Genomic DNA, 24,345 nt, shown 5'->3' with positions numbered 1-24,345 from the left:
GGTGGATGTTACATAAATTGTCTAAGCTCTTGGCAGTGCATTCGAAGTTTTTAAGCTGCAGGTTTGGAAGGACTTCATGCGGGAGATGTAATTATGCTCATGTTAAACAACCCCGTGCCCACTGTGTTAGGTCTCCAGTGTGTTAAGTTAGCACTGGTGGCTGATGCTTTCCAAGGAATCTTCTGCGGACATATTTGTTTGTTTGTTTGTTTGTTTTGATGCAGGGTCTCACTGTGTAGTTCTGAGACCCTATACTAGGGCTTTGATCTAGAACTCACTGTGTAAACCAGGTTGGCCTGGAACTTGTAGTGATCTATCTATCCGCTTCTGTGTCCTGAGTGCCAGTGCTAAGTGAGTACACCACCATGGTTGGCGTGACATTTTCAGTAATACAGACTATGATTCAACACCCTAGCCCTGTCACACTGGAGGAAGCAGCCGTGGCCTGCAGATAGAGGAGTGTGGCTTTAGAACAGTCTCTGTGCTTTACTTTGTTGTTGTTCTAATCTTTGGGCTTTTTTTGATTCTTGCTATAGGGTAGACGTTGGCTGCCTGCACCCCCAAAGTCCACTAAAAAAGGCTGATCCCCAGAGTGGTGCTAGTATCCTGGGGGGGGGGGGTTACTGGGAGGGCCTCGAGGTAAGCAGAGAGCTCCATCACTTGCACCCTTGCGTTCAGCATCATCAGTACAGAGGCCCTGTTTCCCTCCCTGGGGTCTGGAATGGCCAGAGTCATGAGCCTTCTCTCTCTCTCTCTCTCTCTCTCTCTCTCTCTCTCTCTCTCTCTCTCTCTCTCTCTCCATATGTGTGTGTGTTAATTATCTCAGAATTCTGTGGCAGGATAGTTGATCCCACTGTGAACTCCAAGATTGTGAACTGTAAAAACCTGCCTTTTGTCAGTTGTGGTGGCGCACGCCTTTAATCCCAGCACTTGGGAAGCAGACGCAGGGGGATCACTGTAAGTTCCAGGCCAGCCTGGTCTACAAAGATCAGAACAGCCAAGGCTACACAGAGAGATCCTATCTCGAAAAACAAACCTTTTGTTTGGCGTAGTTCAGCCCTAACACCCACCTTTAATCCAAGGACTTTCTGTTTATTGTAAACAGGTGGTTAAGGTGTTGTTAGGCCAGCCTTAGCACACACTTTAAATAAAGTTAACCCTAGGTCAAGAGGCAGAGCAAGAAAGCAGCTGACTGGAATTAATAAGTAGGCGGGGCTTTGAGTTAAGGGCATTTAAGATGGACAGCATGGATTAGAAGAAAGGGCTTTGGGGGCTTTGAGCTGTCAGCTGAGCTGGTGAGCCCTTGGGGCCTTTTCCTCTGAGCTGAGGAGGAAGGTCAGCGGGCGCTTTCTTTGCCTCTCTGAGCTGCGTTTTCACCCCAGCATCTGGCTCCTGAGTCTTTATTGGTAAAATTGAATGGTTTGGGGTTTTCATTTTTTTAATAACAACAGTATTCTGTAATACAGTGGGAAGCTAGCAGTTGTTTTCATAATGTAAATATATAATTAGTCTTGATTTCATGTTTGTTGTGTGTATTGGTATGTTGCTCATGTGTGTGGTATGTTGCACGTGTGTGGTTGTGCATTAACTGTGTGTCCTGCTCTATCACTCACTTCTTCAGGACAGTCTGTCACTGAGCTTGAAGCCAGCTGGTGACAAGCAAGCCCCAGCAGCCCCACCCCCACCCGTCCTCGTACCGCACCAGAATCACAGGCGCCTGTGGCCATGACCGGCTTCTATGTAAGGCACCAGGGATTCGAACCCAGGTTGTCATGTTTGCACATCAAGAGCCCTCACCCACCCAGCCATTCTCCAGCTGCAGGAGTCTTGATATTTAAAAAAGAAATCAGAAAATTGTCACGTCCTTAATGTAACATTTCTGGATTAAAAGCTAAGCACAAAGGCCAGGTATGGTGGCACATGCCTTTAATCCCAGCACTCGGGAGGCAGAGGCAGGCGGATCTCTGCGAGTTCAAGGACAGCCAAGTAATTTGCTTTCTAGAGGCCTGTGCTTTTCCCTGGGATCTTGGATGAATTATTATTACTGTGACTATATGAAAACCCAGGCGATCAGAAACGTGGTGTCTTTTTAAATTGGATGACCTTATAAACTTGAGCAGTATTTCATTTGGATGATATATTTCACAAGTGTGTGTTGTGTGTACAAGCGTCTCATCCCTGTGAAATAATGGAAACCCAGTTTAAGGGAAGTTGAGACAGAGAAATCCTGTCTCAAAAAAACAAAAAACAAACAAACAAACAAAAGCTAAGCACAAATAACTGGTTCTTTGCACTGGAGCCCAAACTTAGGCAACTTAACTTTCTCAGATGCTGTGCCACTGCAAGGTGACCAGGTAGAATCACTCTGTGGTGGAGGTTATTGGCTGAGGAGACGGCAGAGGGTGTGGTAAGGTGACCTCTTACCTGGAGGAAGAAACTCAGGGCAACAGACAGAAGGAAATGGATTTACTGACCTTGTGTTGCCTGCGGGGTTGGGGAAGCAGCACAGAAGACCTGCAGCTTCTACCAGTGCGTCAGGGGGCAGGGGTCAGGACAGGAGAGGACTTTCTGACTCTTCTTGCTGCTGTCGAGTGGCAAATGTGCTTGTACATGGCTGATACGCATGCATGAGTTCTCCCCCACAGTCTGAGATTTATTGTTCAGTGTGTGTCTTTTCCCTTGAAAATGTACAGCGTCTAAGGTTTTTTGTTTTGTTTTGTTTGTTTGTTTTTTCATTTGATTTGCTTTCTAGAGGCCTGTGCTTTTCCCTGGGATCTTGGGTGGATTATTATTACTGTGAATATGTGAAAACCCAGGCGATCAGAAATGTGGCGTCTTTTTAAATTGGATGCCCTTATAAACTTGAGCAGTATTTCATTTGGATGATGCAGTTCGCAAGTGTGTGTTGTGTGTACAAGTGTCTCATCCCTGTGGAATAATGGAAACCCAGTTTAAGTGGCAGCTAAGAAAGCAAGGAGTATGTGTCCAGGGATGAGTCCAGCCAAATCTGCATGGAGGGGGCGGCTGCAGTGCAGTCTTCCAGGGTAAAATGGCAAGTCTAACAGCATCCTGCCTCCTCAGGGAAGCTTGGATGCTTGGTGTCCAGTTTTTCTCCTTTAAGTACTTACTTAAGTTTGCTGCGTGGCTCCACAGAAATACCTGTGAAGTTGAAAATGTCCAAAATTTAATTTACTATTTTTATTTAGTGCAGAATCTTACTGAGAAAGTAAGTTGCTGGCTACTGTAAAGCTCTTGAAATTTTTAGTGACTGATCTTAAAAACAAAATCAATGCTGGCTGCTTGTTTATGCACTGTGAGTTTGTATTGTTTTCTGAGCAATGAATATTTTATGGCAACTAGCATGACCATTTCAGCCCCTACTGGGCCACGATTTGCACCTCACTGTGTACAGTGTTTATCATCCAAAATACAAGAATGTGTTCTCTTTCCCCTGGGCTATGCCGCGAGTATTCCCTTTATTCTGGAAAAGTATAAATATCAATCAAAGAATGTTAATTTATCTTTTCTCTAGTTAAAGAAGAGCCAGATGGAAACATAAGAATCTGTCAAGGCTGGTGAGACAGCTTAGCAGGTAAAAGCTCCTCCCACCAAGACTGAGAGCCTGAGGTCAGTTCCCACAGCGCACGCAGTCCAGGGAAAACTGCTTCCCGCCAATTGTCCTGAGTGCTCCATGACTGTGGTAGCTGCCTGTGTAAGGCGTGGCCATACATGCACACACACACACACAGCACACACCAGTACACATATAATGTGAACATTCCAGACAATCATTTGTCAACTGGAAACTGAGAGGAGATTTGCTTGTGAAGTCTGTGTCCCCTCAGGAGCAGCAGGGCAGAGCCTTGGGCAGGCGAGTTACTCATGTGGCTGAGGACTCTGCTGGTCCTGGGAGCATCTGTACCTAAAGCCGAGTGCATCTTGCTCTCCTTCACTGCTGATGCCAGCTCTGACTCGCTGACTCTTGGGGGAGAAGCTGCTTGGTGTTTACAATCTGAAGCTCTCTGTCAGGACAAGCTCCGTAGCACCAGTTACAGTACTAGTTAATGTTTTCACGTCTAAGTGACGCGAAAGACATAGCTTTTGTCATTGTTTTTTGATTCCTTCCGTAAACATGATTTGCTTGTACATTTCTCTTAATATTTAAGAAGCAAAGCGGCGCCTGTGGCCTGTGTTGGTGAACTGATTTGTTTAAGCTCCAGGGGAAGCCATGGCGGACCTGTGCTCCTTAGATGCTGCCTTGGATCTAACCATAACATCAGTGGCTTAACATCTGTTCCAGGGGTTTGAGTCAAAGGAAAGACTCTGGTGCTAAACATGCTAACTGCCCTCGCGCTGGCTTTACCCAGAGCTCACACGGAGCTCTCAGTGCGTCTGTGCTCCTCCTCCCGGTGTCTTACACTTAGTGTCCAGGTTCCACACACGCGCATGGTGTGTGCACCTGTGTCAGTCACTGTGGTGAGGGACTCAGTTTGTGAAATTTGGAGGCAGAGAGCCAGGAACATTCCCTGGGGGAAGAAAAGAGTAAATGCAGTTTGGAGACGCTGCAGAGTCTCGAGTTGAGCAGGCCTGACATGTCCTTGCATTTGAAAAAGCCCGAAGTAGAAGTGCCAGTAGAAGCAGAGGGGCAGAGCAGGGCCGGCGGGCATCCACAGCAGCGCGTGTGTGGTAGTGTTACTCTAGGAGCCCAAGTGCACGTCGGTGGCAAGAAAAGCCTGCACACTGTGGTCCATTTACCGTGCACTGCCCTGCTGCAGCCAGAGTGAGCTGTGCTCAGCAACAGACCGTGTGCTCACTGGGGTCATGTAGTCGTCTTCACAGACGACACTAGAAGAAAGACACTTCCTGGTCTTGGAGGTGAACAGGCCAAAATTCACACTTAATATTCTTGGGGTTTCTCTATTATGTTATACGTCAATAAAGTGGTTTTTTTTAAAAATTCAGTGTTATCAACTGTGTGTATACTGTTAGTAAACTGTTTCCAGAGTTCTCCCATCTAAACAGTTGCTGATACCCCACTGCCCTTACCCCCGTTCAATTTGCAAATCACCGAGGCAGGGTGGAGATGCTCTCGGGCACTGCCAGAAGCCAGGTCTCTCAGCTCTGCTGAGTTCCTTCCTCAAAACTCTAGCACTGGGGAGCACTTCTGGGTAGAGTGGAATGGAAGTGTGTTCACCCCAACAGAATCTGCCTCCTTCTCACGCGTGCAGTCTGGCTTGGAAAGTGCATTGGGATTTTAGACATCACTCAAAGACAGCAGTGTTCAGATCGGTCCTGCACTCACTTTGCCCTTCAGTCTGCCTTTCAGCCGTAGCCGCCTTCCCAGCAGATTTTGCAGAAGTGCATCATAACATTTGCGCACGGCAGGTCACAGTGAGTAGTAAAAGAGAGCCCGCAGTAGCACGTGCAGTGCTAACCCTGGTCAACTGATGCTTGAGTTCTGGGCTTCTAACGGGGATCTCATTTCTGAAGTAGTGCTGGGAGAGGCTGCCTGCTCCACCGTCTCCCAGGGCTGAGAGCCCTGGCCCTGACAGAACGCCTGCACGACGGCTGGCCTCCCGTAATACTGCCGCAGAACACGGGGCCCAAGAACGCATTAGCTTTTATTTAAGAGTTTTTGTGCCAATAAAAGCTAACAGGGAAGTGAGCAGCGACCATGTGTAGCTCTCTTACTGGTACTCACTCTCCATCGCCGACTCCGCACAGAAATGCCTCGCTTGACATCTCTGTACTGGGCACTGTTCCGTAAGAGTACACAGCGCTGCCGCTTGATGCCATGTGTTGCTGCGATTCTTAGCTGCTTGGTCTCAGTGAATGCCACGCCACCATGGGTTTGGATGTGGTTTGCGTGTCCCCCAAAGGTTTGTGTGTTGGGGGCATGGCTCCTGGGTTGCCATGATGGGAGGCCATGCACCTTTAAGAGGTGGGGCCCAGGGGAGATGCCCTCCAAAGGAATCAAGGCACTCCTCCAAGGACCCTAGTTATTTCTGGCACAAGCATCGTTTAAAGCACTCTCACCAGGCCCCAGAACACCCTCACATCCTTGCTTCACATCTGGTTGGACATGTGGTCACTTCCTTCTGCTTGGCTCTTGCCACGAGGTGGCACCTTGCATAGTCACCCCACCAGAGGGCAGACCTTGTACTAAATAAACCTCTTTTACGTAGGAAGTTGGCCTGTCTCTGGTTTGTCACGGACTCACAAATCAGGCTACCATAGTATTCTCCACGTGCCTAGAGGAAAAACCCTGTGACAACCTCTAGCTTTCCCCAAGCCTAGGCCTCACTAGGTAGAGCCAACTGTTTGGGGTATTCATTGATAGGTAGTGATGTCATGGGTTGGGGGATGTGGAGAGAAAAGGGGGGGTGATGCATGTGCTGAGAACAGTGGCACTCTGTGGAACAGTGGCTTTCCTGTTAGCGCTGGCCCCTAGGGAGAGGGGACCGTGGAGAACTGCTTGCCATAGGCGCTTGCACTGCAGGCTGTGGGCCGGGACCATCGTGTGTTTCTGAGCGTGGATTACACTGTCTTTATTGCTTGGTGGGATGTGGCCCTGTCTCATAGCACCCACTGTGCTATTTTCTTCTCCCGCTGCCTTCTTGAGGGTTTGATGCCAGACTCGTGGTCCCCAGAAGATGGTGCTCTGACGGTGCTGTCAGCCATGAGTCAAGAGTCTAATCTCATGGTGGTTCTCGCCTTCCTTTAGGTTATTAGAACAACTTCCAGAAAGTAACCTGGGCCGGTTAGAAGTAATGAACTTAGTATGTCAGTTGTATATAGAAAGGGGCTGGGAGCTAGAGCAACTTTGAAGCAGAGGTGCTTGGGGGCATGCCTCAGTTACTAGAATCTTCTGTCTCCTAAAAATAGATAAATATATTTTGCTCATTCTTGAATTATAGTTATTACATGAAAATCCTTTGTACTTAGACCCTAATCAAGAAGCAAAACTTACCCATTTAAAAAATGTGTGTGTCTGTCTGTCATGTGTTTGTGTATGTGTGTGTCACAGTGAATATATGCACACATATGTATATGATTACCCATGGGGGCCAGACCAAGGCATTGGATTACAGGTGTTTGCAAGCTGTATAACATGGTGCAAGGAGCCAAACTCCAGCCTTCATGGTGGAGCAGCACCCCTCGTAAACCCCAAGCCATCTGTCTTCAACCCAACACAGGCTAATGCACTAGGCTCCCAACACAGGCTGGTGCACTAGGCTCCCAACACAGGCTGGTGCACTGGGCTCCCAACATAGGCTGGTGCACTGGGCTCCCAACACAGGCTGGTGCACTGGGCTCCCAACACAGGCTGGTGCACTGGGCTCCCAACACAGACTAATGCACTGGGCTCCCAACACAGGCTGGTGCACTGGGCTCCCAACACAGGCTGATGCACTGGGCTCCCAACACAGGCTGGTGCACTGGGCTCCCAACACAGGCTGGTGCACTGGGCTCCCAACACAGGCTGGTGCACTGGGCTCCCAACACAGGCTGGTGCACTGGGCTCCCAACACAGACTAATGCACTGGGCTCCCAACACAGGCTGGTGCACTGGGCTCCCAACACAGGCTGGTGCACTGGGCTCCCAACACAGGCTGGTGCACTGGGCTCCCAACACAGGCTGGTGCACTGGGCTCCCAACACAGGCTGGTGCACTGGGCTCCCAACACAGACTAATGCACTGGGCTCCCAACACAGGCTGATGCACTGGGCTCCCAACACAGGCTGGTGCACTGGGCTCCCAACACAGACTAATGCACTGGGCTCCCAACACAGGCTGGTGCACTGGGCTCCCAACACAGACTTAGGCACTGGGCTCCCAACACAGGCTGGTGCACTGGGCTCCCAACACAGGCTGATGCACTGGGCTCCCAACACAGGCTGGTGCACTGGGCTCCCAACACAGGCTGGTGCACTGGGCTCCCAGAGACTTCTGACGCTGGTTGAGGGGCTGCTGTTAACCCCACTAGGTGTGGAATTGATCTCAGTATGGGTGTGAAGTTAGCATCACGTGTGGCTTAGGAAGATGGACGTGTCAAGTACACTATCTGGAATGAGCTTTGGAAAAAAGAGAAGACATGAATGACCTTCATAGTGCTAAAGTAAGAGATATAATTTTTAAAAAAAGAAACAAGTTTGTAGTTACATTTGTCAGAAAACTTGAAGGAAGGAGTTACTGTAAAGGAGCTTGCTGCCAGCTTCCAGCCTGAGCCTGGGACTTATGGTAAAAAAGAACCACACATAAGTGCTCAGGCAGACAGACAGACAGACAGACAGACAGACAGACAGACACACACACACACACACACACACACACTAAATGTAATAGGAACTTTGTTAAAGTTTAAGAAAAAGGGGCCTTCTTCATAGAAGGGTTTATTTGTATGCCAATAACTTTATCTGGACTCAGAATGTTTTATATTAAGTGTGATAGAAATTTTAATTTTGAATCCTTTAAAAAATTTAAGATTGTTGCTGTCCTTCGATACAGGATCCATAACCTAGAATGTCCCTTAATTCAATGGCTTTTTTTTTTTGCTATTGACTTTCTATATAGCAGAAGTTTCTAATTTTTGAAAGACTTTTCACTTCCATGTATAGAAATAACTTGCACTCTTGCACATCTCCACTGTACATGGAGGCATCGCTTGCACATCTCTGCTGTACATGCAGGCATCGCTTGCACATCTCCCCTGTACATGCAGGCATCGCTTGCACATCTCCACTGTACATGCAGGCATCGCTTGCACATCTCCGCTGTACATGCAGGCATCGCTTGCACATCTCCGCTGTACATGCAGGCATCGCTTGCACATCTCCGCTGTACATGCAGGCATCGCTTGCACATCTCCCCTGTACATGCAGGCATCGCTTGCACATCTCCCCTGTACATGCAGGCATCGCTTGCACATCTCCCCTGTACATGCAGGCATCGCTTGCACATCTCCCCTGTACATGCAGGCATCGCTTGCACATCTCCACTGTACATGCAGGCATCGCTTGCACATCTCCACTGTACATGCAGGCATCGCTTGCACATCTCCACTGTACATGCAGGCATCGCTTGCACATCTCCACTGCTTGCACCCTGTGTCTCAGCAGGGTGCTTCAGAGGCATTTCTGCGGGTCAAATGTGCAGTGTTGCCCACAGGCCCGTGTCTGAACACTCGGTCCTTAGCTGGTAGCACTGGTATATGAGGCCTGGCAGGCAGCTGTGGGGCCGTGGGGGCGGGGTGTGAGGATTGTGTGCCAGCCTCAGTGGTGAAGGTCATGATCCACAGAGATGTGGGCAGGCTGCTTCTCTGTGAGCTACCGTGGAGCTGTTGATTTACATCCAACACAGGTTCTCCCTGTTTCTCTGTTGTCTGTTATCACGCCCCACACTTGGCCACAAGCTCTTTGTGTGCTCGCTTCTTGTTCCCCAAGGTGAAATTTGCTCAACAGTCTTCACAAAGATGCTGCCTCTGTAAGTGCACAGCTAGTTGTCATTATTGGCAGTGCCTGCCCTCTGTAAAGTCCGTGTGACCACTCTTCTAGGCTCAGTGTCCTGTGAGCCTCTGTCACAACAGTTTGTAGCTCGTTTTAGATGCTGTAGTTGAAACGCTCAGCTTGCATCTGAACATCGTCCATTTCCTGCATCTTTCAGTCACAGCAGACGCTAGACGGCCCGTCATTGCTGTGCCTGGGGCAGCTCCACAAGGCACAGACCAGCAGGGCAGCAGGTGCTAGAAGAGGGTCCTCGCTGCCCGCTGGGACTTGAGGAGAGCGCGTGGCTCCATCTCTGGCAGCAGCTCAGACTTTTTTGGTACACCACCACATATTTTCCTGTCTGAGTAAGGATTGTTTCACTTTGACCTTTTAATCATTAACTGAATGCAAGTAAACACGGAGACACGCACAGCTGTTAGTGACACTTTAGCAGACGCTTCCTTCTAGGGCCTTAGCGCGTTTGACTTTGAGCAACCTGGTGGCACCCAGCCTATAATAGAAAAGCACAGTGCATTTGGATGGATTAACTAAGTAAAGACCTATGGTTGGTGCGTAATATCATTTTTAAGGGAGTGGTAAGCAGTAAACAGCTGAGGGCTGCGTCTTATATGTTGGGGTGACTTTTTTGACAGCAGACCAGCAGTGGGAAAAGGACAGAAAGACATGAGGGAATGGTATCCTTCAGCTGGCTCTCATAGCCCTGGTCAGCAGGGGCCTGGGGAGGGCAGGGGTGTGACACAGGGATGGACTGTGGTCAGCAGGATAGCACAGGAAGTATGTTTTAAAAAAAATGGGCTGGGTGGTGGTGACGCACGCCTTTGATCCCAGCACTTGGGAGGCAGAGGCAGGTGGGTTGCTGTGAGTTCGAGGCCAGCCTGGTCTACAAAGTGAGTCCAGGACAGGCAAGGCTACACAGGGAAACCCTGTCTCAAAAAACAAAAAACAAAACAAAAAAAAAAGTTCAATTGGCCCAGGGGAGGGGAAGAGGGTGAAAGGGGAAGGGAGAGGGAACAGGAAGATACAAGTGAGGGGATAACAATTAGGATGTAATCTGAATAAATTATTTAAATTTTAAAAAGGGTTCAATTGTTTATGGTTTCTGAAATGATAGGAACCCAAAAAAACAAACAAAACAATCAGGAGAAAGAGACAGAACGTAAGTATGCATGTTGAAGAAGTAGATAAGAATCTTTAAATCTGGGACACAATTTAAAAGTTGTTATGAGCGATTTTAATCCCTTTAATCCCAGCACTCGGGAGGCAGAGGCAGGTGAATCTCTGTGAGTTCAAGGCCAGCCTGGTCTACAAAGTGAGTCCAGGACAGCAAAGGCTACACAGCGAAACCCTGTCTTGGAAAACCAACAAAACAAAACAAAACAGAAACATTATTCTGAGAGTAAGAAAGTGCGAGTCAGGGTTGGGGTGTGTAGTAGGAGCCACCTACCCTGCTGAGTTCTGCTCCATAAGTAGGCGTGGACTTTAGCCACAGTGAGATATTTGGTGTCATTTTATAGTTCGTTCACAGGATATAGGGGAAAGTTTACTTTATTTTAAAAAACACTGTTTTACCTTTTTTAGCTGTGTTTCCAAAGCCAAAGTCATGACCTGAAGCCCTGATGACCGCTGTCGGGGCCTCCGGGCGACTGGCAAGTGCGCCATGGAGCTTAAAGTATGGGTGGACGGAGTCCAGAGGATTGTGTGTGGCGTCACTGAAGTCACAACTTGCCAGGAGGTTGTAATAGCCTTAGCCCAAGCTATAGGTAAGTAAAAATTGGCAAGCCAAAACAAAAAACAAAAACAAGCAAACAAAAAATAGCGCTTGATACTTCTCTGGCACGCCGGTGCTGGTTCTCTCACTTTCCCACTGTCCTGATGAAAGTGCCTGAAAGATAACTTAAGGGGACGCATATTTTAGCTCATAGCTTCAGAGGGTTCAGCTAAGGTTTCTTGACCTAAGATGTCTGGGTATAAAGACCATTAAGGTAGCAGGAGTGCATGGGGTAGGAGGGAGGAGCCACACTACAAAAGCCTGACAGTCAGCACATTATGCCAAGGAGAGACTCCCAGCTGAGTCTCGCTCCTTTGATCCACTGTCACATTCCCGCTGAGCCCCTACCAGAATCACCCACTAACTCTTATTTACAGCATTTTAAGATCTTTCTAGCCTGTTTCTCCAAACTCTTCCAAGTTCGTCCCACAAACTACTTCCAAAGGCCGCGAAAGCCACCCGGTCTGATTTAGCGCCTGCCCCCATGATTGGCACCAGTTCTCTGTGTTAGTTACCTTTACCTAGTTGTTGCCACACACCTGACACAGACAACGTCATGTGAGTACACTGTTTTGTCTCACCGTTCCAGGTGTCAGCCTGTCATCGTGGGGAAGGAGGTGACAGAGCTCGCTCTTGTGGCTGTCCTAGTGTCTGTTGCTGAGAAGACACTGAGCAAGGCGACTGTTCCAAGAGAGACTCTTTATTATTTTATTTATTTATTTTTGGTTTTTCCGAGACAGGGTTTCCGAGACAGGTGTAGTCTTGGCTGTCCTGGACTCACTTTGTAGACCAGGCTGGCCTTGAACTCACAGCGATCTGCCTGCCTCTGCCTCCTGCGTGCTGGGATTAAAGGTGTGTGCCATCACCGCCTGGCTTTAAGAGACACTCTTATAAACAACTGGGGCCTGCTTACAGTTTCAGAAGTTCATTCTGTTGTCCTCATGGCAGAGCATGGGGGCGTGCAGGCAGGCATGGTGCTAAAGAGTTCAGCGCTCAGTGCACTCTTGTTTGTCTCTGTGCCTGTGGTACACTATGCTGTACCCTGGGTTACTGATCTTGACAGTCTGTGCTGTCTTCCCCTTATGTTTATCCTGAATAATGATTTTTGTTTGTTTGTTTGTTTGTTTAATTCCAGATGTTTGCTCAGGCCAGAGCAGACTCCTAGTTCCCAGAATCCCTCATAAGTTAAACTCTTACTGTCAATTTCTGAATACATTTAAAGTTGAAGAACAACGTAAATTAGAGGCTGGAGAGATGGCTCAGAGGTTAAGGGCACTGACTGCTCTTCCAGAGGTCCTGAGTTCAATTACCAGCACCCACATGGTGGCTCACAACCATCTGTAATGATACCTGGTGCCCTATTCTGGCCTGTGGGTATACATGCAGGCAGAGCACTGTATAGATAATAGTAAATAAATAAATATTTTTTAAAAAGAAAAAAGTAAATTAAATACTATGGTTTGTCATTAAGCAGAAATGTATACTTATAAAAATTGTTTTAATACAGTGAAGATGAAGTTGCCAAGTCCATGCTTCTAGCCGCATTTCCTGGGTCTGACTTCCCTCCTGTGTTGTTGAACTTTCCTTCTAGTTTATTTCAAGCTTTTTTTGTAAGTATATGTGTGTTTGTATATATACATACCTCCATGTAAAAGCTTTTCTGTGGTAGTAGGGGTTGAACCTAAGGACTCAGGAATGCCAAGCAAATGTTTTAGCACTGAGTGCCCTCTGTCCCCAACCTGCTTGTAACTCCTGTTCTGAGACAGGGACCCCAGCTGACCCAGACTCTCTGCGGACTCACTCTGTACCTCAGGTGAGTTGTGAACTTGCGGTCCTCCTGCCTCAGTCTCCAGAGTTACAGGGATTATCGGCCCTGGCTAAGGCTGTCTCCATCAGAGGGTGGAGCATAAGGGCAAACCCTCTGTCTCCACGAAACCATGCAGTGTGTTCAGGGTTTCGGTCTGCATTGTAAACGGTTATCTGTTTAGTAATCACCTGCAGCCAGCTCCGTCCTGGGTGTTCGCTCCTCTTTGTCTTGGACCCCTAGTCACTAGTTTACTTTATTTCTTGCTGGTTTATACTGCAAGCACGTCAAGTCAGCTCAAGATTGAAATAGGTCAGTTGTTGCCCGCACACTGCAGCACTGTAATAGAGCTGCTAAATGTTGACCAGGGTACTTTGTTTTCATACTGACATCTTTTTTTCCATCGACACTGTAGCACTGCGCTATATTAAAGCAATGCTGGAAATACTAAGCCTCCCAGTCCAATGAAACACCTTTCATTCAAGGCTGTTATTGTAGACTTGAGCTTAATTGTGGAAGGGGAACTTGAGGCATTTTCTTTTCTCCCAGTGAAATCAGTATTAATTCTCCCTTGTCTGTTAGATTGAAACAAACCAGAATTCAGTGAAAAATAAGAGAGCAGCTCAAACTTTCTCTTGAATATTTTTTAAAGTAATTTACTTTCTTCTATCTTTTAATGGATTATTTTTTTGGTTGTTTTTAAAGACAAGGCTGGTGGCCTTGACCTGTGATAGTCCTCCTGACTTGGTCACCCAAGACAGGTGCATGATAGGCACGCACCAACATAGGTCAAACTCTCTGAGCAGGCACTCTAGACAGCATCATCTCATATGATAACCATGCTTTCTTCAGGGAATTCCATGGAGAAAACATGTTCTATTCACCAGGTGTATTTCTTCATTTACATGAAGAATGTACTTAACCTGTGAATGCATGTTTTAACTGAGCCAACCACTCTATTCTCTCTCTCTCTCTCTCTCTCTCTCTCTCTCTCTCTCTCTCTCTCTCTCTCTCTGTGTGTGTGTGTGTGTGTGTGTGTGTGTCTGTCTCTCTCTCTCTCTCTGTCTCTCTCTCTCTCTCTCTCTCTGTCTCTCTCTCTCTCTCTCTCTGTGTCTCTCTCTCTCTCTCTCTCTCTCTCTCTCTCTCTCTCTGTGTGTGTGTGTGTGTGTGTGTGTGTGTGTGTGTGTGTGTGTGTGTAGCCTTGTCTGTCCTGGAACTCACTTTGTAGACCAGGCTGGCCTCGAACTCACAGAGATCCATCTGCCTCTGCTGCCCGAGTGCTGGGATTACAGGCGTGCGCCACCATGCCCGGCCTGTCTTTCCTTTCCCAATAACTCATTTCAAGGCCTGCTTTGAAAAGCTGAAAACTTGAAAATAGATGTTGTATGATGTGACTTCACATGTGACCTAAAAAGTCACTCTGTATCATAAATACTTAATTGAATGCAGTGCTCATCTGAGAAGTGACCGGCCTGTGGCTGTCCTGCAGCTGTGCTCCTCCCTGCTGCTCTAGCAGCTCCGCCTACTCAGAGCTATGACCAGTGCTTCATCTGCCATCACTTACGTCACCCTGGTTTAACAACCAGCACAAACTGGTTGTTCTGAGCTAGATAACTGGATGGGTAGACACCAACCGAGAGACATAGAGCCACATTAGTTTAGGCACTCTGCACTCTTCGTGTTCTGCCTCCGATTGCCAGGAGAGTGCTCTGAGCCACACCTCCAGATGCCCCGAGCACTGCTGCAGCGATGAAGAAAACACTGCTGATGCTGCTCTGCGTGCAGCTCGAGTTGCTGATGGCAGGGCTGGCCTTTCCCTTACACAAGAGTAACTAGTGGGGGATGATCCACACGTGCACACACATACTACCTCTGTGTGCGGAGGTCAGAGGACAGCCTCGCATGCCGTTTCTCACACACTCTCCACTTGTTTGCGCCAGATCCCACAGGGACCACAGGCATCCTTGTTGTCCTTGACTTCACTGTGGGTTCTGGGCCCCAAGCTCGGGCACTTCCATTTATGGGCGGCTATTTCACCAACTCACACCTCTCTTCAGCCCCCAGTGCACACGTCTAACAAGCAAAACAGCACCTACCTTAAATTAAAATGTCTAGGAAGTGTGTTCATACCTATAATGTTATATTGCTTTTTTCTTTTTTTTTTATTACATTTATTTATTTATTTATTTATTTATTTACTTGTTTATTTATTTATGTGGGCAATAAATATGCCAAAGCTACAGAAATACTCTGCAGGAATCAGTTTTTTGTTTCTACCATGTGGGTCCCAGAGGTCACCAGGCTTGGTGGCAGGCATCTTTACCCACTGAGCCATCTTACTGGCCCTATATTGTCTTAGAAAAGTTTATTTCAATTCTCTAATTAGTAGGTATAGCATATTTTTATTTAAATAATTTTTGTGGTTTGTCTTTAATAATAAAATATAAAATATAAGCCAGGCCATGGTGACACATGCCTTCTTGAGAGCCAGAGGCAAGCAGGATCTCTGAATTCAAGCCAGCCTGGTCTGCAGAGTGAGTTCAAGAACAGCCAGGGCTACACACAGAGAAACCCTATCTAGAAAAACAAAACAAAACAAAACAAAAATCTGCTTTTTTAAAAAAGAACTTTTAAAACTATTATTATCAACATTCTTCAGACCCTTTTCACAGAAAGTTATTTCAAAGAGTCGTCTTCACTGGGCAGCTCCCAGTGGCGTGAAGCTATAGGTCTGCAGAGCCTTCCGGGAGCTCTGAGGCCTGACCCTGCAGGGAGCAGGAGCAGTTCTCCCCTGACTCTGGCTCTCTCCTGAGGAAGCTGACACAATGAAAATCTGCTAGTTTAGAAGCTCTAGTTAGCTCCTGGGACCCGCCCATCTTTGCTGTGAGGGGAGGCCTTCTCTATGGTTTTCTTTGTTCAGTATCTCAGAAGTTCTGAACACTTAGACATTTGACCATATAATATAAGATAAGATAACATATAAGTTATCTCAGTCAAGGGAACTAGAGAGTCGAGTTACTGAGCAAGCGAAAAGGATGCTTACGGATCAGATCTATAAGTGTGCTCCACAGCTTTGGGGGGGGGGGGGGGTTGGTGCTGTCTGAAGCTGCCACAGGCAGGCTGGGCTGGACCTTCTGGTACTGACTGACAACATCTGCCAGACGTACACTTGTTGCATTCTGTGTCATTATATGCTCCACTGTGACTGTGTACGCTCCTATTTCCTGTCTAGGTCGAACCGGAAGGTACACCCTTATAGAAAAATGGAGAGATACTGAAAGGCACTTGGCACCTCAGGAAAACCCCATCATATCCTTAAACAAGTGGGGACAGTACGCCAGCGACGTACAGCTCATCTTGCGTCGGACTGGGCCATCTCTCAGTGAGAGACCCACCTCGGACAGTGTGGCCCGGATTCCTGAAAGAACGTTGTACCGGCAAAGCCTGCCCCCGTTGGCCAAGCTGCGGCCTCAGGTGGACAAGTCAATCAAACGGAGGGAGCCTAAAAGGAAGTCCCTCACCTTCACGGGGGGCGCCAAGGGCTTGGTGGACATTTTCGGGAAAGGTAAGGAGACTGAGTTTCGGCAGAAGGTGCTGGGAGGCTGCAGGACGACCTCGGAGGAGCTCAGGAGGCTGGTCCGGCTGCAGACAGGGAAGCTGCAGGCCATCGAGAGGCAGCTCGAGTCCAGCGAAGCAGAGATACGGTTCTGGGAGCAAAAGTACAGCTCCAGCCTGGAAGAGGAGATCGTCCGCCTGGAGCAGAGGATCAAAAGAAACGATGTGGAGATCGAGGAGGAAGAGTTTTGGGAGAACGAGCTACAGATCGAGCAGGAGAACGAGAAGCAGCTGCAGGACCAGCTTGAGGAGATGCGGCAGAAAGTGGCGGACTGCGAGCAGCAGCTGAAGGAACACCTGCTGCGGATCCGCGCCATGGAGGGCGGCCTCCAGGTGGAGAGGCTGCAGCGCCAAGTGCAGGAGGCGCAGGTCAGCGAGGACGAGGTGAAAGGGAAGATTGAGAAGGTCAAGGGGGAGATGGACCTTCAGGGGCAGCAGAGCCTGAGGCTGGAGAACGGCATCCGAGCCGTAGAGCGGTCTCTGGGGCAGGCCACCAGGCGGCTACAGGTAAGGGCATCGTCTGTGTGAAGGCAGCTTTCACGAAAGGACCCAGGGATGCTCTGTGGCCCAGGCCTGTCTGTCACAGGCTTAAGAGAAGTCCATGAGAGTCGAGCTTCCCTCGTGCTATAAAATAAATGGCAGTAGATAAAACTCCCAACATCTTCTCAAAACTTAAGAGCTCTAACTCTTGTGAGCCAAGTGGCTATTAATTTGCAGTCAGTTATAAAGTGTCTAAGAGGGAAACATGTGACCAGATCAGCAAGACTGTTGCAGCAGCGGTGTGCAGGGAAACCAGTATTTCTTTGTGACAGAGGTTACATTTAGCATTTAGCTGGGCGTGGTGGCGCGGCCTTTAATCCCAGCACTTGGGAGGCAGAGGCAAGCGGATCCCTGTGAATCTGAGGCCACCCTGGACTACAGAGCAAGTCCAGGACAGCCAAGGCTACACACAGAAACCCTGTCTTAAAACAAACAAACAAACAAACAAAAAGAACATACATTTACATATATGAGTCTGTGGTACTATCAGAGGGAAGCCTCATGCCTCAGAGGAGGGCGCAGTGCCCGCTTTGGCAACTAGAGCCATGTGAGCCAGGTGTGTCTAGAGTCCTGAAAGCAGGCCCCCCCCCTCATCTCCCTCCCCTGAGACAGCCCTACCTACCCAGCCCCAGTTACACAGTAACCACTGTTTCCAACCAGGACAAGGAACAGGAATTGGAGCAGTTGACCAAAGAGTTGCGTCAAGTCAACCTCCAGCAGTTCATCCAGCAGACAGGGACAAAGGTCACCGTGCTGCCGGCCGAGCCCACTGAAATAGAAGCCTCCCAGGCAGACATAGAGCCAGGTAAGGCCTGCCTTCGTTTGCCCTCGCATGGTCCCGTTGTTTACTCTAAACTGCTTCTTTCTGGACCTGTTTACCCAGGCACAAATGTGAATGTATAAATGTGGGCTATGTTAGTTTGCATCTTCCCTTCTCCTGATTTCCCCTCCTCTCCAAGTCTCCTTTCTCATCTGTTCTGTAGCTGAAACTCCCAGCCTGTGCACTGTGGCCTCAGACGCTGGGAGAAGCAGCAGGCCAGGCGCTCTGTCTGGCCTTTGGCAACTGCTGTCTCCTTTCTGGGCGGGCCTCCAGCTGCACTTACCAGTGCAGTCTGATCTCCCTAGTTCTTTGGGGCAGGAAGCTGACACATTTTCTGGTTAGCCAGGTCACCAGATGACTGTCTGTTTCCTGTTTAGAGGCGCCATTTCAGTCTGGGTCCCTGAAGCGACCTGGTTCATCCCGGCAGCTCCCCAGTAATCTCCGTATTCTGCAGAACCCCGTCTCCTCCGGCTTTAATCCTGAAGGCATCTATGTATAACTCTGTCTTGGGGGAAGGATCCGCAAAGACACTGTGGATGGGAAAATCCTTCAGTTTGTGCCAGCCGAACAGAGGGTCTGTTCACAAGCCGCGTGTCCTGTCTCCCAGTCCCAAACCACCCGGAGCCATGCCCTGTGCCCTGATGCTGATCATGGAGCCTGTTCACACTTCGCAGTATTGACATGTCGTCCAGCAGCTGGAATGCAAAGCCTTTGTTTTTTATTTGTAGCATTTTTAGAGCATTAAGAAAGTATTAATCTATGTTTATACATGAATAAACCCTGAATTAAGAGTAGTTATGTGACCGCTTAGTTTAATTTATTCCATGTAATTGATTAAAGTATGAATGTTACTGTTTAATATTTTATTAATACCTACCCAGTGACTTAATTATGTTAAGTAGTGTGGCATTCTGGCTGTGTGCATGTTGGCAGACTCCATCCGAGCTTTGCTCATGGACAGCTACGCAAGCCTCATGGGGCCCTGCACCACCCAGACTGACTTCAGCGGACCCTGCTGCACGCGGGAGCCTCTCCTCACCCTCGCTTACATAAGATAAGTCAGCCTGCTTTCTAGTCGGGAAGTTAATCATTCCTTTACAGTATTTCCAAGCATAAACTGCCGCGTGGCGTCACAGAAATACCTGTAATGAGGTTTGTGATCCGAGATTGTCGGCGGTGGAGTTGAGACTGCCCGTGAGTTTCCTGGTGCGCTCTGTGAGGTCCTCCTGCCTTGCTGGCTCCTCCCGCGGGTCCTCCCTCGTGAGCGGCATAGTGTGAGGAGGAGAGTTCCCTGGGGACTGGGTTGGTGTACTTGGGATCACACACCAGGTGATGCATTTCAGAACAACCCACTTCCTCCGTGTAGCCCGTGCCACGCAGAGCCAGGGTAACTGCCTCTAGCCCTAATTCAAAACATGGACTGCCTGTTGTCTCTGGTCGTGGAGGTGAAGGCAGAGGACACTGCAGTCAGGTAGTTTTTACCAAGGAGATAAAGCTAAAGTCAGAGTATTTTTTTATTTGTAAATTTTATTCTATAGGATATTAGTCTCCCTTTATATTTGTATCATTTGTGCGTAAAGCCAAAAAAACGAGTCCGGGCTTTTCTCCTGAGCAGTGACCTAGCTACACTCACCAGTAACATTTAGACAGGGGTTATCAGATGCCTTGCAGCCCTTCCTGTCTCTCTGAGTAAATTTGGTACAATGTAACTAAGGCTTCATCTGAAACTTAAAGTAGTTTTTAATTCTAAAGAGAATGCGCCCTCTGTATTATTTATATGCAATAAAACAATAGCAAGTTAATATGGCAATGCCGTGATAACACTAAAGATAGCTCTGGGTGTGTGAACACATCCAACTTACTTTGGGTTTAATGAATGTTTGATGAAGCTGGCATCCAGGGAAAAGATTGAGGAACGGCTGTGACATAACAGACACCTCTAGAGAGCTGAAAGCCAAGCAGCGCTGCCTTCTCGCCCACATAAACAGCACCTCAGCTGCAATGCTGCCCTCGGGTCCTCAGACTTAGCCAGTCAATCTTGCCCTCACTGCTCTGCAGATGACTTAAGGAGTAAGTTAGTCTTACTGAAATAACCGCCGCCTGTACACATTTGCTTAAGATTTGTAACGTATTTCATACCTATCTATATATTTAAAACTAATAATTCAAAGTCAAAGTAACTTGTAGCTCTTTGTGACTGTGGTGACTCCACACGAACATACATGCCTTATCAAAGACTCTTTGCTATACCGAGTCATTTTGTTGTTCAGCTAAATTGAGACCTTAACCACAAACAACGCACGATGGATTGTCTTCCATATAAACCAAAATGTTAGCTGTAGGTGGGTTCCGCTCTACAAGAAATGAAAGATGAAGCTGGACATGGCGGCTCACGCCTGTAGCTCATCCCTAGGAGGCTGAGGCAGGACACTTGCCACAAGACCCATGCTACCCTAAGTTGCGTGGGGAATTCCAGGATAGCATGGGTCTAGTGTGAGGCTCTGCCAGCACACGGTGCGCAGCTCGCACGGTTGTGAACTGCCTCCCAGCAGTCCTGGCTTTCCACCACGTCACAGTTAACTTCTCTGACAATGTCAGAACTTGGAAGCTACGGGCTGCTATCTAGGCCTGCTCATACACAGAACCACTGCCTCCCTAGAGGCTGGGCGGGAGGGCGGGGCACAGCTGTGCAAACTCACAAACAGGCTGAGCAGCTGTGACGTGTCACCAGTTACAGGACTTCTGCAAGCACACCACTGTCAAATGTTTTCTAAATCAATTTTTAGCTAGAGAAAACAACTAATTTCTGTAGGAACATCTGAAAATATTTTAGTCGACTGTGACCGTTTTTACCTATTGTGACTACAAATCAATTGGCTTCTAACTCTATCTTTGGTTACATCTCAGAGGGGTGCAGGCAATGGTATTAAAAAAAAAATACCAAATGTAAAATATCCAGGTTCTAAATAATAAATTAGATGACAAATTTTTATGTCTTTTAAATTACTACTGCAGACTATATTATGTGGTTTTTCTACAGATAAAATATATTACAAGTTTTTTTCTTACCAATGAATCATTTGAATATCATTGGTCTATTTAACCTCTGGAGCCTCTTCACTCTCAGAGAATCACCCACAGTGGGTTACCTCAGTTTTTTGTGTGTTTTGTTTTTTCATTTCCTTTATGTTTTGGCTGTTAACGTTCCTTTTTGTCTCAGTGAACAGGGACGTTTTTATATATGCGGCTTCAGCTGGTGTTGGTAGAAGCTGCCCTCTGAATGCACAGTTATTGGTGGGCAGCTCAGCAGCTCCTATAGTCAGTCAGTCGTAAGCAAGAGCCCCGCCCAGCATGGTTCATAGGGTGACGTGGTAAAGCCCGTGGTATGAGATGTGGGGTGTAGCGGTGTAGACAGCAGGCGAGCACTGCTCCACAGCAAAAGGGGCAATGCAGTCCTGTGACAACACAGCTCAGACTTACGATGGTTTCTGAGAACACCCTTCCAAGTTAGGACTTTAGTAGATTGAGGAAATGACAAACAGCCGCTTTCAGGCACGCACGGGGAAGTACAGTTAGCACTGGACGTTGCCTTCGATGGATTAGGCCTTAATTTATATCCTCCTCCGACACAAGCCTGTCTTGACTAGCGGATGCTGAGGTGAAGCTAGCTCATGAGTGTTCCTTCTGTACCACATCAGTGTTTTTAAGTCTCATGTTCGTACTGTCTGCCATGGTGTTAAGGCCCAGGAGGAGGCTGTCAGCCGTGTCAAGGCACAGCGCGGCCATCAGTATTTACTCAGTGTTGCTGCTCCGCACTTCCCCAGCGCTCCTTCAATGCCAGGACAGCACCTTTCCATGCGTTTTATATATATATATATTTTTAGAAACCAAATGGCTGTAGATGGCTATTTAGTATACTATTAAACCAGCAGAACTCTAAAGGCAATAAATATGTGCATACATAAGGGGGAGGGAAAGAATGAAAAATACAGGGTTACAGCCAGGCGTGGCGATAGCCCTTCAGGGTGTTGCACAGTGTCTCCTCACTGACCTAGAAGGATTTGAGTTGCTTCAGCGTTAGACAGAAAAATGTCCACATTTGCTGATTGTGGGCCATAAAGATGCTTTTAGTACTGCTTTGCTGATGTATAAATAAGAAATCTGTAATATGTACTATATGTAATTATTTTCTTTTGACTTCGTTTCAAAATGTATATTTTCTGGTTATTATGAGTTATAAAGCAAAAGATCAATATCTGATATTCTCCCAAATAATAAATTTTCGAGATTCATTGGGGCAGTACAATTGTTGCTTTCTTATATACTTCATGCTTTAAGATATAACTTCGTTTCCTTTGAAAGATGTCAAATGAAGTAGGTTTATATATCAGTGATTTTTTGTAAAGGGCCATTTCTCTAAATGTTGCATTAACCTGAAGGATTATCTATTGCTCAGAAGATAGCAGGTCGGCCCAGGAATGCTTGGTGGGTAAAATACCTGCTGCACAAATGGCAGTTGGCGTCAGGTCCTCAGCGCCTCTGTGAAACAAACATGGCACACACCAGTGGCCTCAGGTCAGAGACAAGCGGACCCGTTGGGCTCACTGGGCAACCAGCTGAGCCAAAACAAGTTCCAAGTTCAGTGGGAGATGGAGATTGACAGAGAACGGTACCTGCATTGACCTCTGGCCTCCAAACATGGATGTGTACATGGGTACACACTATACACACAAAAAGTAAGAAAAAAATGTAGCTGCTTCATTAAACTTACAAGAAACTAATACCCCACCCCTTATCTCCAACATGCAAACAAGATTCTGTTGGTTTGTATCCCTAACTCTGAGAAGGCTTTTTAAAAATTATTTATTTATTATGTATACAGTCTTCTGCCTGCATGTACACCTGCAGGCCAGAAGAGGGCACCAGATCACATTCTAGATGGTTATGAGCCACCATGTGGTTGCTGGGAATTGAACTCAGGACCTTTGGAAGAGCAGCCAGTGCTCTTAACCTCTGAGCCATCTCTCCAGCCCATGTAAGAAGGCTTTAAGACAGGAACCCTACAGTGCTCACTGAGGGAGGGATGAGGGGGGTGTCTCATGAGTAAAGTCATCCCAAAAACTACATAGAAGCCACAGTGGATGAGGAGCTGGCCACCTTGGAATTCAGATCTTCCAGACAGTGCATCCCTGTGTCCCGGTGAAGCTGCTGGGGCCCTCAGAGGACAGCACCTGTATGTCGCCCACCTCTGATGTGCGAGTGTGTCTGTCTTCATAGGAATGCTTTGTTAAGCGGAGGCTACGCCTAGGCTAAGAAAATATGCCTCAGTCACAGCGTGATATAAAAGCAAAGAGAAATGAACAGCTTGTTGGAGGAGCTCTGTCTCCCAGTTGGGAGACTTCAGACTTTTGATGACCCGTGTTCCCTTCTAGAGCACGTGTAACAGTGGCCGCTGTTCACACGGCTCCTCCCTGGCTGCTTACAGTCTTCAAGCAGGGTGCCCTAGAGATGCCGTGGAGTGTTGATGTAGTGAGTCCCTCTTACAGCCAGACTGGACTGCACCTGGCACGGCGTCCCCACCTCCAGGAGTCTACCCTCTCATGAGGAAGGTGAACCTCACAGCCACACGTTAAGTTCCAAAGGGTGAGGATCGAGTGCCATGGAGCCACGGCCGGAAGAGCTTCCCCATCAGCTCAAGAGGGCACTGGGGACGGTGATAGGAACCGGGCGGGCCTCTGGCACTGGCTGGGGTGGGGTGGGGTGGGGTGGGGTGGGGCCTTGTGTGGGTGGGATAGAACTCTGAGGGACCAAGTGGCTGTGGCTACATGGTGATAGGCAGGAGGGAACAGGGTAGACAGGCAACCTGGTCATGAAGGCCTTGGTTGTCATTTAAGGAGCTGGGATGTGAAATGTGCCCACAGGTTCTTATGTGTGAACATTTGTTTTAGAAGACTGTAGAACTCAGGGATGTGGGGGTCGAGCTGGGAGACATGGCCACTGGGGGTTGGGCCTGGAAGGTACAGTATAGCACACTTGTCACTATGTCTTTGTTTCCTGGTCCCCTGGGATTTGAGCAGTCAGCTCCCACTGCCGCAGGGCCACTCACGCACCATGATGCCCCTCACACACTGTGAGCTTGGGCCCAAGTAAACCCTTCTTCAAGTAACAAATACAGGCTATATCCTGACTGTCACGGACACGTCAGGCACGGAGACGGCATGCTCAGATTAATAGCTAAGGAAGGTACTTCTGGCTGCCAGCGTGGAGACGCGGGAGAGTCAAGTGACAAGG

The 24,345-nt window shown here is 47.9% G+C and overlaps 1 protein-coding gene across 5 annotated transcripts in view; it reads left to right on the top strand.

Annotated features, from left to right (window-relative positions):
- Positions 1-22,346, top strand: part of RASSF8 (Ras association domain family member 8) — a 71,371-nt gene extending 49,025 nt beyond the window's left edge. For 4 of the 5 annotated variants that reach the window (XM_084765823.1, XM_084765820.1, XM_084765821.1 and 1 more), the window contains 4 exons: positions 11,086-11,267; positions 16,312-17,201; positions 17,895-18,039; positions 18,432-22,346. In XM_084765823.1, coding sequence (XP_084621949.1) covers positions 11,165-11,267; positions 16,312-17,201; positions 17,895-18,039; positions 18,432-18,553 — 1,260 coding nt within the window. In that variant the 5' untranslated portion in view covers positions 11,086-11,164 and the 3' untranslated portion in view covers positions 18,554-22,346. Of the gene's footprint in view, positions 1-9,982; positions 10,056-11,085; positions 11,268-16,311; positions 17,202-17,894; positions 18,040-18,431 lie in introns of those variants that run through there. The other variant, XM_084765824.1, reaches the window with a different exon arrangement.
- Positions 22,347-24,345: the final 1,999 nt, after the last annotated feature.

This window comes from Acomys minous, assembly GCF_964271855.1.
Source record: "Acomys minous genome assembly, chromosome: 17".
NCBI lineage: Eukaryota > Metazoa > Chordata > Mammalia > Rodentia > Muridae > Acomys > Acomys minous.
This window is presented reverse-complemented; position numbering and strand designations above follow the sequence as displayed.